This window comes from Euprymna scolopes, chromosome 27, assembly GCF_053919585.1.
Source record: "Euprymna scolopes isolate OS-2025 chromosome 27, ASM5391958v1, whole genome shotgun sequence".
NCBI classification, from domain to species: domain Eukaryota; kingdom Metazoa; phylum Mollusca; class Cephalopoda; order Sepiida; family Sepiolidae; genus Euprymna; species Euprymna scolopes.
Window position 1 is genome coordinate 79,389,184 of NC_136508.1, and position 15,056 is coordinate 79,404,239.

Genomic DNA, 15,056 nt, shown 5'->3' on the forward strand with positions numbered 1-15,056 from the left:
GCAGCTTTACTTTGGTGTGGACATACTTAAAGAGTAACATTTTCAAGAAACAACATTTTCAAAGAGCAATTTATTTCGATACCAATTTATTCTGAGAGAAATATATTCTAGGAACATAAATAAGCATTCTACCTAGAATATCATATTTTGCAACTTTATTTGGCATTAAATAATCTACGAATGATTGATAAGCCGTAAAACAAACTAAACCAAAGCCAATGACGTAACTGTTAAAAATCATATACTTTTTCATAATCGTTTGATCTATATATAAAAAGATGAAGATATATAAATTCAACTTGATTCCGTATTAAATTACCTGAAACAAGATTGATATGCTGTAATACAAAATAAGCAAATCTTATTTATATCTACATCCAATTAGTATATATCTGTAGGTTTATTTATTTAATGTTCAGGATAGCTTATGCGTCACTCATCCACTTGGTGGCCTTTTCCCATCCTTCATTCTTGTCCAACCGTTTTATGTCAGTTCTGTTTCTCGTTCTTCTTCATCCCTAATCAGCCTCTTTATCATTTCTTGCGTTTTATGTTCTTCGAAGAAGTCTTTATTAATTGATTGAAATCATTAAGAAAAAAAAATGGCAGTTAAAAACCTTTTACTTTTTCCACGTTTGTTTAATCTTTTTTTTTTTTAACCATGAATAGCAATATTATTAAAGAAATTTTTTTTTTTAGGATACGTTTTCTTGAAAATATTTTCAGAAAATGTATTTTCAAATAAAATGTTTCCGATACGGAAGATATAATTCAGGGAGATAAGTTCTGTGTGTTTCATTATTTAGATCATTCGGCTACTATTCTCATTTTGGTTATTATTTATTTATTAAAACTAGTGATGGGACGATTCCAATATTTTCCCCGATTCCGATACAATTACCGGTTCTGATTCTTTATAAACTTTAAGTATTTAACTATGAAGTACCTATTTTTCCACAATTATAGAAAAACACGGGTTAAATGTGCAGATATTTTCTTGGGCGTAAAAAATACACTTGTAAGCGATAATCTATAGATTTTAGTTTTACTATTAGTTAAAAATCAATAAATATTTAATATTTTATCATTATTAGCAGCAGTGGAAGATTTTGCTTTTAACAGAATTAACTTTTAAAAAAATTAAAAGAATCGTTTATTGGCATCGGAAAGTAGGTACTAATTTTCCCGATTCCGATACCAATTCAGAAACATCTACAAGTCCCGATTTTTCTGATTCCCGATTCCGATTCCGATTAATCGTAATAACACTAATTAAAACGTTTATTATTATTATTATTATTATTATTATTATTATTATTATTATTATTATTATTATTATTATTATTAAAACGGTTATTATTTATTTATTAAAACGTTTATTTAAAAAGTGGTTAATCTTTCTGTAAAATTCGAGAACGTAAGCGGAATTTCGTAAAAAAAAAATGCAGCTGAAGAAGGTCGGAGGTTACATCGATGGAATCGTTTTAAAATATACCTAATTTAAAATCTTATTGTTATCCCATATTCAGTTTTGCTGTCTCGTTATGTTCTCCTATTATTATAGCCTTCTAGAGAACATCTGTATATTCCACAGAATGTTTCAAGCAAGCTACAACATTCTTGTCGTATTGTTGTGTTGCAGGAGGCTCATATTGGGGATACATTACCGGCTACTCAGAACAGATGACGATGTTAATGAGAGATACATTTATACAGACTTGGATGGTTCTTGTTAACACATATTAGAGGAGGGGAGGCATTACTGTTGATGATGGTGGGGAGGATACAAAACTTTGGTTGTACACAGTTCATTACAAGATGATGATAAACATATTTAACTTTTCCGTTGTAATGAATGACGACACGAGACAAACAAAATGTTTGAATTCCTGACATCACCGATCGGTTGATTGAAGAATAAAGAAACCAACTTTGATTTACATGGTCTATTTTTCCTCCCTTCGCTTCTAAGGGGCTCTCCTCTCCCCCTGTCTCTCCCTCATCAACTCTTGACTTTCAACTTTAACTCATCAACTGACTTCTAACTTCGAACTCTTAGATTCCTATATTGAGATATCTCCTTTGTTTATGACGTCAGAAGTGTGGTTTTCAAACGTGACTAATTTTCACGTGGCTTTACATATGTTTGTCCAAACACACTTTTAGCAAACAAAAGAAACCTCAATTCTAATTCTAACCTGTTTTTAAACAATATATTTTAACTCGCATTGTGCGTTCATTTAACTGACATATTTAACATTCAGATTTCTAAAAGAATGGACAATCGACTCTTTTTCCGACATAAACAATATTTAACTATTTCTAATAGAATTAATAATAGACTTAATTTCTAACATTCCATTTTCCATTATCGTTAACACTTGCCTACAGGGTTCGATTCTAGCCTTATCCCAATATCATTTTCACTTATCTAGTATGTTTTCTTACTTACATGAGAAGGGGACAGCCCTTTCATGTAACATTATTAGATGTTTGTGTTCTATGAAAATAGGTTGTAGAGTTGTAAGTCGCGCGTTATTTTACACCAAAAAGAATTTGAAACTAGTGTAATGGGTCTTATAAATGTAGAAAAAATTAAAGTGCTTGAAAACAACTAGCACAGAAATAGTTTATATTGAAGCGGTTAACTCCCCAAATGTCTGCAAAATGTTATCGATTACTTTTATCTGATTTTCAAAGCGGTGACAGTGCAAATTATCCAAAGTATTCACAGATTTCTTTAGCTTAAATGTTTTCGTAAATATTAACTCGTTTTCTGACTCTTGCAGTTTAAATTGCATTCTTGCCGTCTTTTCGTTGAATAATTTGTTTTCTGATTTTATTTACATTTCACTTGTCAGATTTATCTTACAAATGATTGATCAACAAATGAAATCAAACAATTGTTTATTAACCTAGAATTGAAATATATTACAAATCAAATATCACAATAATAACGTATCTAATTTAAAATATTGGCAAAAATGGCCTTTTATTATACGACGGGACTTTGCGTTCGTAGTAGGATTATAATAAAATAAAATCCGTCATCTCTTGGAAAATCAGACAAAACTAGTTGATAGAGTTTGGATAATTTGATAGCTAACCGCTTCAATATAACCTCAAACTCGTTTGAATTAATGAACGTTTTTCAAAATATTACCAATTCAAGTTTATTGTGTTGTTTTGTTTCCTGACTTTAAACGACCGGAAAAAAAAGCAGCTTAACCCGTTAATCGTTTTTATAATTTTCATTTCTCGCAGAACCTGGCGGCCCTTATCTGATCGAAGAGAAATTCACACCGTATCTGTTGATCAAGAAAGGACATTCAGCTCGCTTGGATTGCTTCATGATCGACGCAACGCGCATCGAATGGTTCTCGAACTATGAAAAAATAACAAACAGTTCTCGGTGAGTTCTGTTAAGCTAAAACCATTTTTCTTGTTTGTTTAAGAAAAATTCGTGTGAAACCAATACTTATTCAAAAGAAACGCATGGAATGTATTGACTTATTTCTTTTCAGATAGCATGTTTAATCATTTGTACAAATAAGAAAACGAACTTTATTCATTAATGGACAGAATGAGATAAAATAACCTAATAGTCTATGTTTATCTTAGTTTAAATTCTTTGATGATGTGTTTCTGAACTTTTGAGATGAGGATTGATATTGTTTGGATTATTCGGACTACAGCTCTCATCTTGACTGTTATTTATACAACGTTTCAGTCGTCCACTCTTCCTCAAGTGTATCTTGTCGAACTCAGGAATCTTTCTGTTGAACTCGGTAATCCGCAACGAACCGTGGCATAACGGACAACGTGCTGGAGCTACAATATTAAGCTCTGACACTCTCCTGCGTGTTGAAGGTTCAATCCTAAATGCGGGCGATACTAAGAATACAACTGTGAGTTACTTATGACTTCTACGAGGTCATGGTCGACGGAACGAGATCATGCTATCTCTGTTAATTAAATAACACGTTCCGTTAGAAAATCCGCACAGATTCGCAAGTTCGACAGAAAAATTCCTGAGTTCGACAAAATAAACCAGACGAAGAATAGAGGTTACATTGGCTGAAAAGTTGTGAAAATAACATTTCTTGATGATGTATTGTGTTTCTATTCTTTCTTATAAATCGCTATAGCGTGATACTTTTCACATTTTTTTTCCTTTTACGCTTATCAAGGTCTAAAATCCTCACGAAGATATAGGTTAATGAGAAGAACGGTGAAATAACACCGTGTGATTGGTAACAATGGAAGAGATTGGGAAGATTTGATTATTTAAGAGGACGGTACGACAAGAATTTGTTTGCATTGAACTTTAAAACAGCCGTGTTGTAATCAGTTAGGAAGTATCTCTGTTTTATAGTGTTCCCCAGACAAGCAGTTCTTGAAAAAACAACAACAAAAAAAAACAAAAAAACAAAAACAAAAAAACCCCAAGAAACTTTATTTTGTTTAGATTTACGTACACAAAGGAAAAAAGGAAACATATTTTTAACGTTTATAGCTAGACAAGAGACAAGATTTTGTCAAAAATGTTTTACGGGATGGCAGGCAATAGATTGTAGCGCAATTATTAACGAATAGTTGAAATTCCACCTTGGATTTGCTTGCAACCTCTTTTCCACAGAATAGACGTTGCGAGCCTATTTCTGCTCTGTTGTTATTTTCTTGGCAAGTGCTAGACTGAACTCTAATATATGGTCCTCCTTTGTCAAATTTTCACAACAAACACTCGACTAGCTACAACCACTATATACGATTTCCCAACTCTCTGTGTGTCTAAATCTAAACGCATATTCCATGAAGAAAGTTTCTTTCCCAGAACTGCCCGTCTCTGGAATATTCCTCCACTAGCCTGGTTCTCGTTGTAACTCAAATCCAATGTAAACAAGTTCTTGTTGAGCTGTCCCCATAAATAATTAAATTCTAATACAATCTACTGCATTAACGATTACTAAACTACCATCTTACATTTAACCCTTATCCTCGAGTGGCGTTCGGGCCTTGATAAGTGGTGACTCCCAAGTAAAAAAATCAGTTAAATATGTTATTTTAATTGGATAATACGTCTAAAAGTAAAACTAGCTTCACACCATCGGCGATACATTAATCGTTAACTTTTGCACTTTGATTCGTCGACGGTTTTCAAATTTTTACATCATACACCGCTTGCTAAGACGGCCGTAGCAGAAGCTGATCAAATTCTTGTTTGTAATCTGAGAGCAGCGTTTCACGTGTTGACTTCAAGCAGCAACTAAAAATATATCTTCTACAACTTTTTCTCATATTAATAAGTCAATATTTACCAAGACCAGAAGCCACTCGAAAATAACGCTTAAAATGGAAGACATTACGTTTCTAAATGTTTAAGATGAGGATTGGTTATTCATATCATTTGGATTCATCGGACTATTGTTCTCATCTTGAGTGTCATTTTCACCACGTTTCGGTCGATTTAACCTTCGACCTTCTTCAGGTGTATCTGGTCGAACTCGGGAATGTTTTTCTTGAACTCGGGAATTTCCGTCCAGATTCGAAAAATATAAGATGATTGAAAGTTTTTCTTGACATTGGATGCGAAGAAGACCATGTTATAGTCAGCGGGAAAGCAGTCCTATGGTAGCATGTTCCACAGATGGGAAGTTATTCGAAAGAAACTCTGTTCATGGAAATTCCGTTTGGTTTTAGGTATACAAAGGAATAAATGACAATTTTGTAGTAATGGCAAAGAGACGAGTTTGCGCTGTGAATGTTTTAGAAAGAAGAACCAGTGATCGGAGCTCAGCTGAGCACCTTTAATGGTTTTCTTAAGATCGCATACATAAGTGCGCACTATAAAACTACGTCTTACGATCACACAATTCAGGTTGTGTCCGACATAATCTCCTCTACAGAAGGTAAGCAGCCCTTTCTTTTCTACAGCACAATAAAAAATACTGTCAAGGCTGCTGCAAGTAAAGCGGATTCCCTCTACCATGCTAGATATTTCTTATGCTTGCTTGTATCCTATATCTCTGCATAGTCACCATCCGTCTATAGAAAATTGTTACCACATCTGGGATGGTGCACTAATCGCTAGTCTCTCACTGTCAGACAGGGCACAAAAAAGGAGTCTCTAATCTAGTGGATCCTACACTGTATGGGTCATCGTCGTTGTATCCCCATGATTGTTTGAAAAGTACTTCAATGGAATGTGCTCCGATGAACTTGCCGATTTGATGACCCACTCGACCTAACCACCACCGACCGATCCGAGAATCAGCTAAATCCAGCTCCTTCATTGTAGAGATCTCAAGATGCCGGGAGGCTTTCTACTCTAATAGCTTTTTTGTTCGAACTGCTAGCCTTTGGAATTCCCTCTTTGATCCCTGTTTCCCCACTGTGCTGACATGAGGAAATTTAAATGTAATGTGAAAAAAAACATCACTCTGCAAAACTCGTCACATAGGCTGCCTCTACTGATATGGCCCCTAAATCACGCCTCAATGGCAATATCCTTGTTTTCCTGACTCTATTGGCATGCAGAAATTTAAATGCAATATGAACAAAAATATCGATTCACGGCTCGTCACCGAGGATGCCTCTGTTGATATAGGACCTTTATTACATTAACTCATTGCGTCTCGGTGTTAATGCCCCTGGTTACGGTGAATTAAAATTAATTAGTATTACTATTATTAATAACAATAACAATAGCAACAACAACAATAACAAGAAGAACAACAACAATAATAATAGCTGCTACCAACGAGAAATGAATATCAAACGGTTGTTGCATTTACGCAAATTAATTTGCAAATGGTATCGAAAGAGGTGGAGAGTACTGGAAATCTGAGGAGACTTACTGTCACTCAGACTCTATGGCACACCACAGGTTGTTCTCAAAGAGAATTCTTTGATGATAGCCCGTGTGAAAAGTCCTAGTGTGTGAATAATAATAATAATAATAATAATAATAATAATAATAATAATAATAATCGCGACTTTTCTGTTCAAATGCAACAACTTTTCGGCTGAATCTTTAAAAGCTCAAAGAACAACCAATGCGTATTTCCATAAAACGAATGCATTTCAATGTTTTATGTTGTTTAACGTTTGTGTTATCATCCTCTGTACAACCTGTGTTATTCCCTCTTTAGATTCGGACTCGATTTTGAGGAAAATACGCTGGACATTATGAGGTGAGATTTATGTGAACTAAATGTGTCATCACCCGCACCTGTCTTACACCTGATATGTTAATTTGCTATCGACATATGTTTTTTTATTTTTTATTTTACCTAACTTTATCTTTATTATAAATTAGTCTCGGAGTACACCACACTAAACCAGTCTAATTCTTTATCAAGCACTTTTAGCACTTTATCCATTACGCCACCGAAACATAGTTTTAATCTGTGGAACTGAGTCTTGAGGGTATAATAAGGACCGTGTTTGGTTGGCATTAATTTAAACACAGCACATATTTAAAACTAGCTTCACCAACCCGAGGTTACCCAGGAGTCATTTTGCGTTACGTTATGAAATGATTCATTCTGTTGTTGAATACTATGAAAATATTAAAATGGCTAACTAGTTTACGAAGAAACCGAAATGCATCGTGGTGAATTAAATTTTGCAATTAAATTGTTTTTCGGATTAAAATGTATCCTTTACAACATCCTAGTAAAAGAAGGAATGGATTGGAATGCCATAAATTCTTTAACGTTAAATATGTTTTAAATGAGATGCTGTATTGCATTCAGTGATACCCACGTGCACTTACCAATGTTTGTGCAAATAAAGCAAGATGCACAAAGCAAAGCACATTTTTTTTTATCAAGCACCTGCGGTGTGTTTTAAAGATAACGAGACTGATGTTTTCCTACTTTACGCTATTGCTTATATATTTCAGTAAATAATGGATAAAAAAATATGTAATTCACGTAAGACACGCATACAAACCTATAAGAAAAAAATCTTACAATTTTGTTTATATAAAGATCATTGCACTTTATCTGTTACGCCATCGAAACTTCAAATAAACACTGAAAACAATTGTCATCGACAACACACATTCTAAAATAAATAACTAAATAAAGGACGAAATTATACATGTATTTATATATATGTGGAAGTCTATCTCTATATCTTCTATTCTATACTCCTATAAATTCGTTTTTCTTTTGTGTGTATTGATAGTCATATTAAAAACCGTCGTTTCTATTTATTTAAAAAGAAAATACAATTTTCTTATATATGGGTGATGGAATTGAATTCATCTGCAAAAGATCTAGCTAATTTGCATATTCTTTTAAACATTCATTTTAATTAATTCCCTATTAGATTTTTCGCTTTTCTTATGGGATGATCATCTTTAGTAAACTTTTACGTGTAATTATAGCCATGAAGATATTCTACATTCTAATTTACATCCCAAACAAAGAGTTATTAAAAAGTTGAGAACATAATTTTCTTCTCTGCAATTGACCATTACAATATATTATAGTGTATATTTCTTGTGGGCTCTTGGTCTTACTGGATTCAAGGACAAGAATTCATCTAGTCTAGTGGAGACCAACTTCGTTTTGTTACTTGAGGTAACACCATTTTGAGGAGGTGGACAATTCCTCGTAAAAACCAGTGTAAGTTGGCCATAGCAAGATCTTATTTGTACTTTAAAGACTGTGATTTTAAATATTTAGACAGGGTCTACTTTCAGGAAAATATCCCCATGCCAGGTTATCCAGATAAACCACAGTTCAGAGAAATTTTAGATACTCGAGAATAATGTTTAATAGGCATCAAAGTTGATCTACCGTATATATATATATATATATATATATATATATATATATATATATATATATATATATATAAGATGAGCATTATATATATGTGAGCATTATATATACTAAATTATGTAGCCAGACTTTGTGGAAACATCCTGTAGATTATGTAGCCAGACTTTGTGGGCACCCGGTATATATATATATATATATATATATATATATATATATATATATATATATATATATATATATATATATATGTATACACACACACGCGCGCGTGTATATATATATAAATATATATATATATATATATATATATATATATACATATACAAGGTGCCCACAAAGTATGGCTACATAATCTACAGGATGCTTCCAGAAAGACTGGCTACATTATGTAGCCAGACTTTGTGGACACCCTATATATATATATATATATATATATATATATATATATATATATATATATATTATATGTATATACATATATTATATGTATATACATACATATATATATATATATATATATATATATATATATATATATATATATATATATAAGATGAGCATAAAAAGTTAAAAAACTTTAATTACTCGTCAGATCCATAAAGAAAAGGAGAAGAAGAAAAAAGAACCTATTTAGGGCATGCCTTTTCGAAGCCAAATCCTTCTAATCAGAATAGGACAAAAGCCATGAATATACAAATAAAAATAAAAAGAATGTTCATGGCTGGTTCTTTTACTTCTTTTTGTTTTCTTTTTGAATCTGATGACATAACAGAGTTTTGTTTAACTTTTAATTCCCATTTTCTATTGATTGTATGAGTTGCTCCTCTTAACTCTGTAGAACTTTTATCATATTGAAATGTTGTCTTTGCTTAAGCTTGTATCTTTATCAAGTTCATATATATATATATATATATATATATAATTTTATATATAATTTTTTATATAATTTTAACGGCATTCCAACCTTAATGGTTATTTATATTCCAAAACGTGTCCAAATTGATAATCATTGGTTATATATATATATATATATATATATATATATATATATATATATATATATATATATATATATATATATATATATATATATAACTAATGATTATCAATTTGGACACGTTTTGGAATATAAACAATCATCAAGGTTGAAATGTCGTTAAAATTAAACAATCTGACAACAATAACAAATGTAGGAGTCTATTCAACCTGTGCAATATTCTGAGGTTTCTTTTGTTTTCTGAAGTAAAAAAAAAAACATTTTGAAAGTAAAAAGTACGATAAAGAAACTGATGATGCATTAAAACATTTATAGTCGACCCCAGCACTGTCTTCGTGGTTTTCTTCTCCTTTGTCTCTTCTGGTCGTATCTTCATCTTTCACATTAGTGGCTGCCGAGAGGGTTCGTACAGGTTTATAAACATATAAAAAATAAAATAAAACACAAAAACCACAACCTAAACACATTATCCAAATATCAGTTGCACTGTGTGTGTGTGAGGGGGGGTCACTACTAATCCTATAAGCGCTAACTTCCCCATCTTAATAGTCGTCTGCCGAGACCTCTTACTCGTCGATTGATCAATTCATTTCCTCATCTGATTCAAGCTAAGACCTTAATTCTCCTAACTCGCAACTCTCCTGAGATTAACTATCGTCAACCGTCGTAAACCTAAAACTATACATAGCTGTTACTAACCGTCGTGAACTGTCATGAACAGTCACAAAACCCACCATCACACCTAAAATAACCCATAAAATAGTTCTAAGTATATATGCTGTCCTTTTGTTCCCGTTCACTGATGCACTCCCATCTCAACTTCCTTTTGTGTTCCTTTGTGAACAACTTTCTATGCATTGGTCATACCGATAAGCGCATTTCACCTTTCCTATTTCATATTTCCTTTTCTATTTATCCCCCAACTTCCACCCCATGTGGGAACGCCAACAGTATCACAGCGTCATCTTAAAAAGAGCTTTCAAACGCACAATAAGTGAACGAACATTTCTAAATGAACATTTCAATTTCTGTTTGGTAACATATAGTCGCAGTCTCGATACCTTTTTTACCCACCTTTAATAAATGTGCAAAAATGCTCACACAAAGACTTTTGTGTTGTGTTCAAATTTCAATGTTTTATTTCGTGAATCCATTTCATAAGCAACTTTAGTAGGACTTATCTTATAACCTTCGACCTCTGTGTTTGCCTTTCTAATTTACTCTAGCCTCTAGCGTGTTTTCACCGCTTTTTGTGGATCATTTTCAGCAAGTGCACCCCTTTAAGCTTCGTGAAATATGTGTTGTACAACATCAGCCGATTTTTCATTTTCGTTTTGTGCATCACTGTTTTGATTTACTATGCTAAGAATTTACAGTTTACCATTTTCCAAAATCTAATTTACGTAATAAAAGTAATCATTGTTATTAATATTGTTGGAACGATTAATCCGAATCCGAATCAGAAATCGGAAAAATCGGAACTTTTTGCAGAATTTGAGTCAGTATCAGTATCGGAATCGGAATCCGAATTTTCGGTTCTAAAAAAATAATTCTTCTAAATACACCCTCTTTCATATCACGCGCGTCAAAGCGGTCTCTGCCAGACATTAAAAATATATCCGTTGAAAAACACGGATCTTCTACTACTGAATATTTTTCCGTTTTAATAACATCATGGCAAGAAAAATATTCCGATGAAGACGTATCACGTTGAAATTAATAATTGTAAACAAATAAATATTTGTTTATTTTACAAAATCTTTGCGTTGTAATTTGCCTTTTAAACGCATAACATATAGTTCTGAATTTTTCAATTAAGGGTTGATTGTTAATATTACTTGTTTTGATCGGACAATTGTTCTCGTATTGAATGTTATTTGTGCAACGTTTCGGTCAGTTTGGCCTTCGACCGTTTTCAGACATGTTGGTTATTGTCTTGGGAAAGAGAGGAGAAACGTTACTAGCTCCGTAAATATTTTCGTATTCTTGGAGTTGGTCTATGTTTTATGGGTGGGATTATGGGAAACATTTTCCACACGTACAAAATCGCAGCCATAAAACAGAGCAACTCCTAGAAAACGAAAATATCTACGGAGCCAGTAACTTCTCCCTTCTTTTCCAAGACAATAGCCAACATACGGTGGAAGACTAAACTGACCGAAACATTGCACAAATAACACTCAAAATGAGAATAATAGTCCGATCAAAGCAAGTAGTTTATTTTTGTTTGAAACTGAATTTTCTGTTGCTGGTCAAAATGAAAAATATGAATAAAAATCTCAATATGAGTTTATCCAAACGTTTGCTTCAATGTGTAAAGGGAAATTAAACAGAAAATTAAATCGACATGTAAAAATAAATCAGGATTCTAACAAAAATGAATTTCCACATTTTAGGCTAGACTTTGGCTAGTATCAAACTCATGACTACACACACGCTTGCCTGCCGAATATATATATATATATATATATATATATATATATATATATATATATATATAAACACACACACACACACACATATATATATATTTAGGAATGTAGGAATATACTAATTAAAAATACCACCATTTTAGCCGTCCAAGGTTGTGATCAGTAGTTTTAATGATTTTAAATGGTTTTAATCGACTTTTCAATGAATTCACCAACGTAATTCTTAATTCCTCACTCGTCTGAAGACGAATCATGGAAGTCGAAAACATCGCAAATACGGCAAATTACTTTTACACTCGAACAGGATGTTCGAACATTGACCCGCTAAAAAAAAATGGATTCCAAGAAAAACACACAGGAATTATCCCTGCTCGTCAATGAAACATGCATTAGAGAAAAAATGCTGCCCAAATATACTAATATATGTATATATATATATATATATATATATATATATATATATATATATATATATATACATATGAAAAAAAATATATACACATTTATATATTCATAAATACATAAATATGTATATATATATATATATATGTATGTATGTATGTATTTATGTATGTGTGTCAGGTCATGTCATGTGCTATTGGTACCATGTAACCCAGTACTACCTGCCTCATGGTCGGGTCACCGGCGACTAAACTGGTTCCCCCACCAGACTTGTTTGGTGAGGAGAGCGGCTAGTCTCCCCGAAGGATTAAAAACAAGACCTTCCAAAGGGCGAATGAACTCTTTTTCTGGGTCAACGGCCAACTAGCACCGTGTATATTTGTGTGTGTGTGTATATGCGTATTGGGGTGGAGAGGGCTCCCGTAAGCCGTGGTGAAGGCAACCTTTCTAGGAGAAGCAAATCTCTGATTTAAAAAACCATAAAGCGGGAGACCAGTACCCGCATTAAGCTGGTCTGCAGTTTAATTTGTTGCTGACTATCTTGCTCTTGCTTGTTGCTGGATCTTAACATTTTGAACCGAGAGAGAGACTTAGCTGTCGTACAAAGCTTAGACTCTGTAACATCATATTTGTATAGATACTCCCTCGGGCATTTGTGCTCATGGATTTTAAATGTCTGAGGGAGTGGCACTCGTCTGACAAGACGTTGCAATCATCATGTATGTATGCGTATGTGTGTGTGTGCATACATGTTTGATTTTAATAAATAATCTCCAACGTTTATTAAACCTTGTAGAATAGACAATTCGGACTAGCAGATGGCGTTTTTTTTGTGCGTCAAATTCTAAATAGTCTACAATTTTCCTCATCCAATGATTGCTTTATCCTTTTAATCGTCACTTTATCCAATACCCCCCCGTGACCTCATTGTATTGTGCCCTACAGCTTTGTTACTAAAAATCACCATTGCTGTTGGCCTTGAGTATTTCCCCTTTCCCGTTGCAAATGTCGTCTTTTCAATACAAGTTGATCCGAAGACATTCCACACTTTTAGATCGTTTTGTATTCCGCCTTTCCGAAACGCCATAATTGCAGCGCTTAAAGGTCAACATAGTAAGATGGAATCGAAGAATGAAACCTAAAAAAGTCCAAACTAAAACTTTCGAAATGTCAGCTTGGTGCGCCCAGCGCCATCTGTTGTCACCCGCGGATTTTAATTTAGCAGCAACAGCAGCAGTAGCAGCAGGAATTGCTTCTCCAATGCCCTTAAATAATTTTCATACGGCTTTCCTACATTAAAAAGAAGGTCAGATCTGTGGAGGTCAGAATAGAGAAATTGCATCTCAATATATACTAAACACATTTGCACTACATGTGCATGTGTGTGCGTACGAATATCAATGAATAAAATAAAACTATTAACATAATTGTTCTATTCACCAATAATTTATCAAAGTATTGTCATACCTCCTATATTTATGTAGGTTCGGTCAATCAAAAAAAAAAACAGTCGACTCAAGTCAGCAGCAAACTGTAAAATAAAAAAATAAAATAAACCAATAACTATTTAATAAAGTAATATATTTTCATATAATAGGAAAACAAATTCTAAACAGTAAAACAATAACAGGGTTTGTATTACTGTACACATAGATTCGAAAAAGTTGTCAAAAAAACAAATATATAACAAATAAATGTTATCAAAGGCAAGATAAGTTACTTTTCTACCAAACTGGATATAATTTTCGTGTTTTTATTCAATTTAACATGTTTATTCAGCTCGAAAAACATGCAGTGTTTACCGATGTATTGGAAGATTCAAAATGGCAGCCGACTCTCTCTCGGAGAGGGTACGTTTGGGAAAAGGTATTATAAATAATAAACTAGACAAAATACTGTTAGAAATTCGCTCAATATATGTTACCGTGACATAAGTTGACATATATTCGGTTGTTTTCTAACAGTATTTGGTCTAGTTTATTATTATAATACCTTTTCCCAAACGTACCCTCTCCGAGAGAGAGTCGGCTGCCATTTTGAATCTTCCAATACATCGGTAAACACTGCATGTTTTTCGAGCTGAATAAACATGTTAAATTGAATAAAAACACGAAAATTATATCCAGTTTGGTAGAAAAGTAACTTATCTTGCCTTTGATAACATTTATTTGTTCTATATTTGTTTTTTGACAACTTTTTCGAATCTATGTGTACAGTAATACAAACCCCAATAACATTTTATTATTTTCTGCAAAAAAAAAAAAAAAATAATTACGTAGAAAGCTAATATTTTCTGACACCGTTTGCTGCGAATTTCCAATCGTTTATTGTTCTGATTCATCGTACGATCTCTAGCTTCTATATGAATCAAAACTTGCACAGGAGGTTTATCTCGAAATATCATATACAATAACTATCAACATTTAAATT

At 32.9% G+C, this 15,056-nt stretch overlaps 1 protein-coding gene across 2 annotated transcripts in view; it reads left to right on the forward strand.

The window, feature by feature from the left end:
• The window catches only part of LOC145248938 (inactive tyrosine-protein kinase 7-like), a 306,146-nt gene that overhangs the window by 215,833 nt on the left and 75,257 nt on the right, over positions 1 to 15,056 (forward strand). The window contains exons 5-6 of one of the 2 annotated variants that reach the window (XM_080110732.1): positions 3,265 to 3,412; positions 7,152 to 7,193. In XM_080110732.1, the coding sequence (XP_079966858.1) occupies positions 3,265 to 3,412; positions 7,152 to 7,193 (190 nt within the window). The remainder of the gene's footprint in view (positions 1 to 3,264; positions 3,413 to 7,151; positions 7,194 to 15,056) is intronic. The other variant, XM_080110733.1, reaches the window with a different exon arrangement.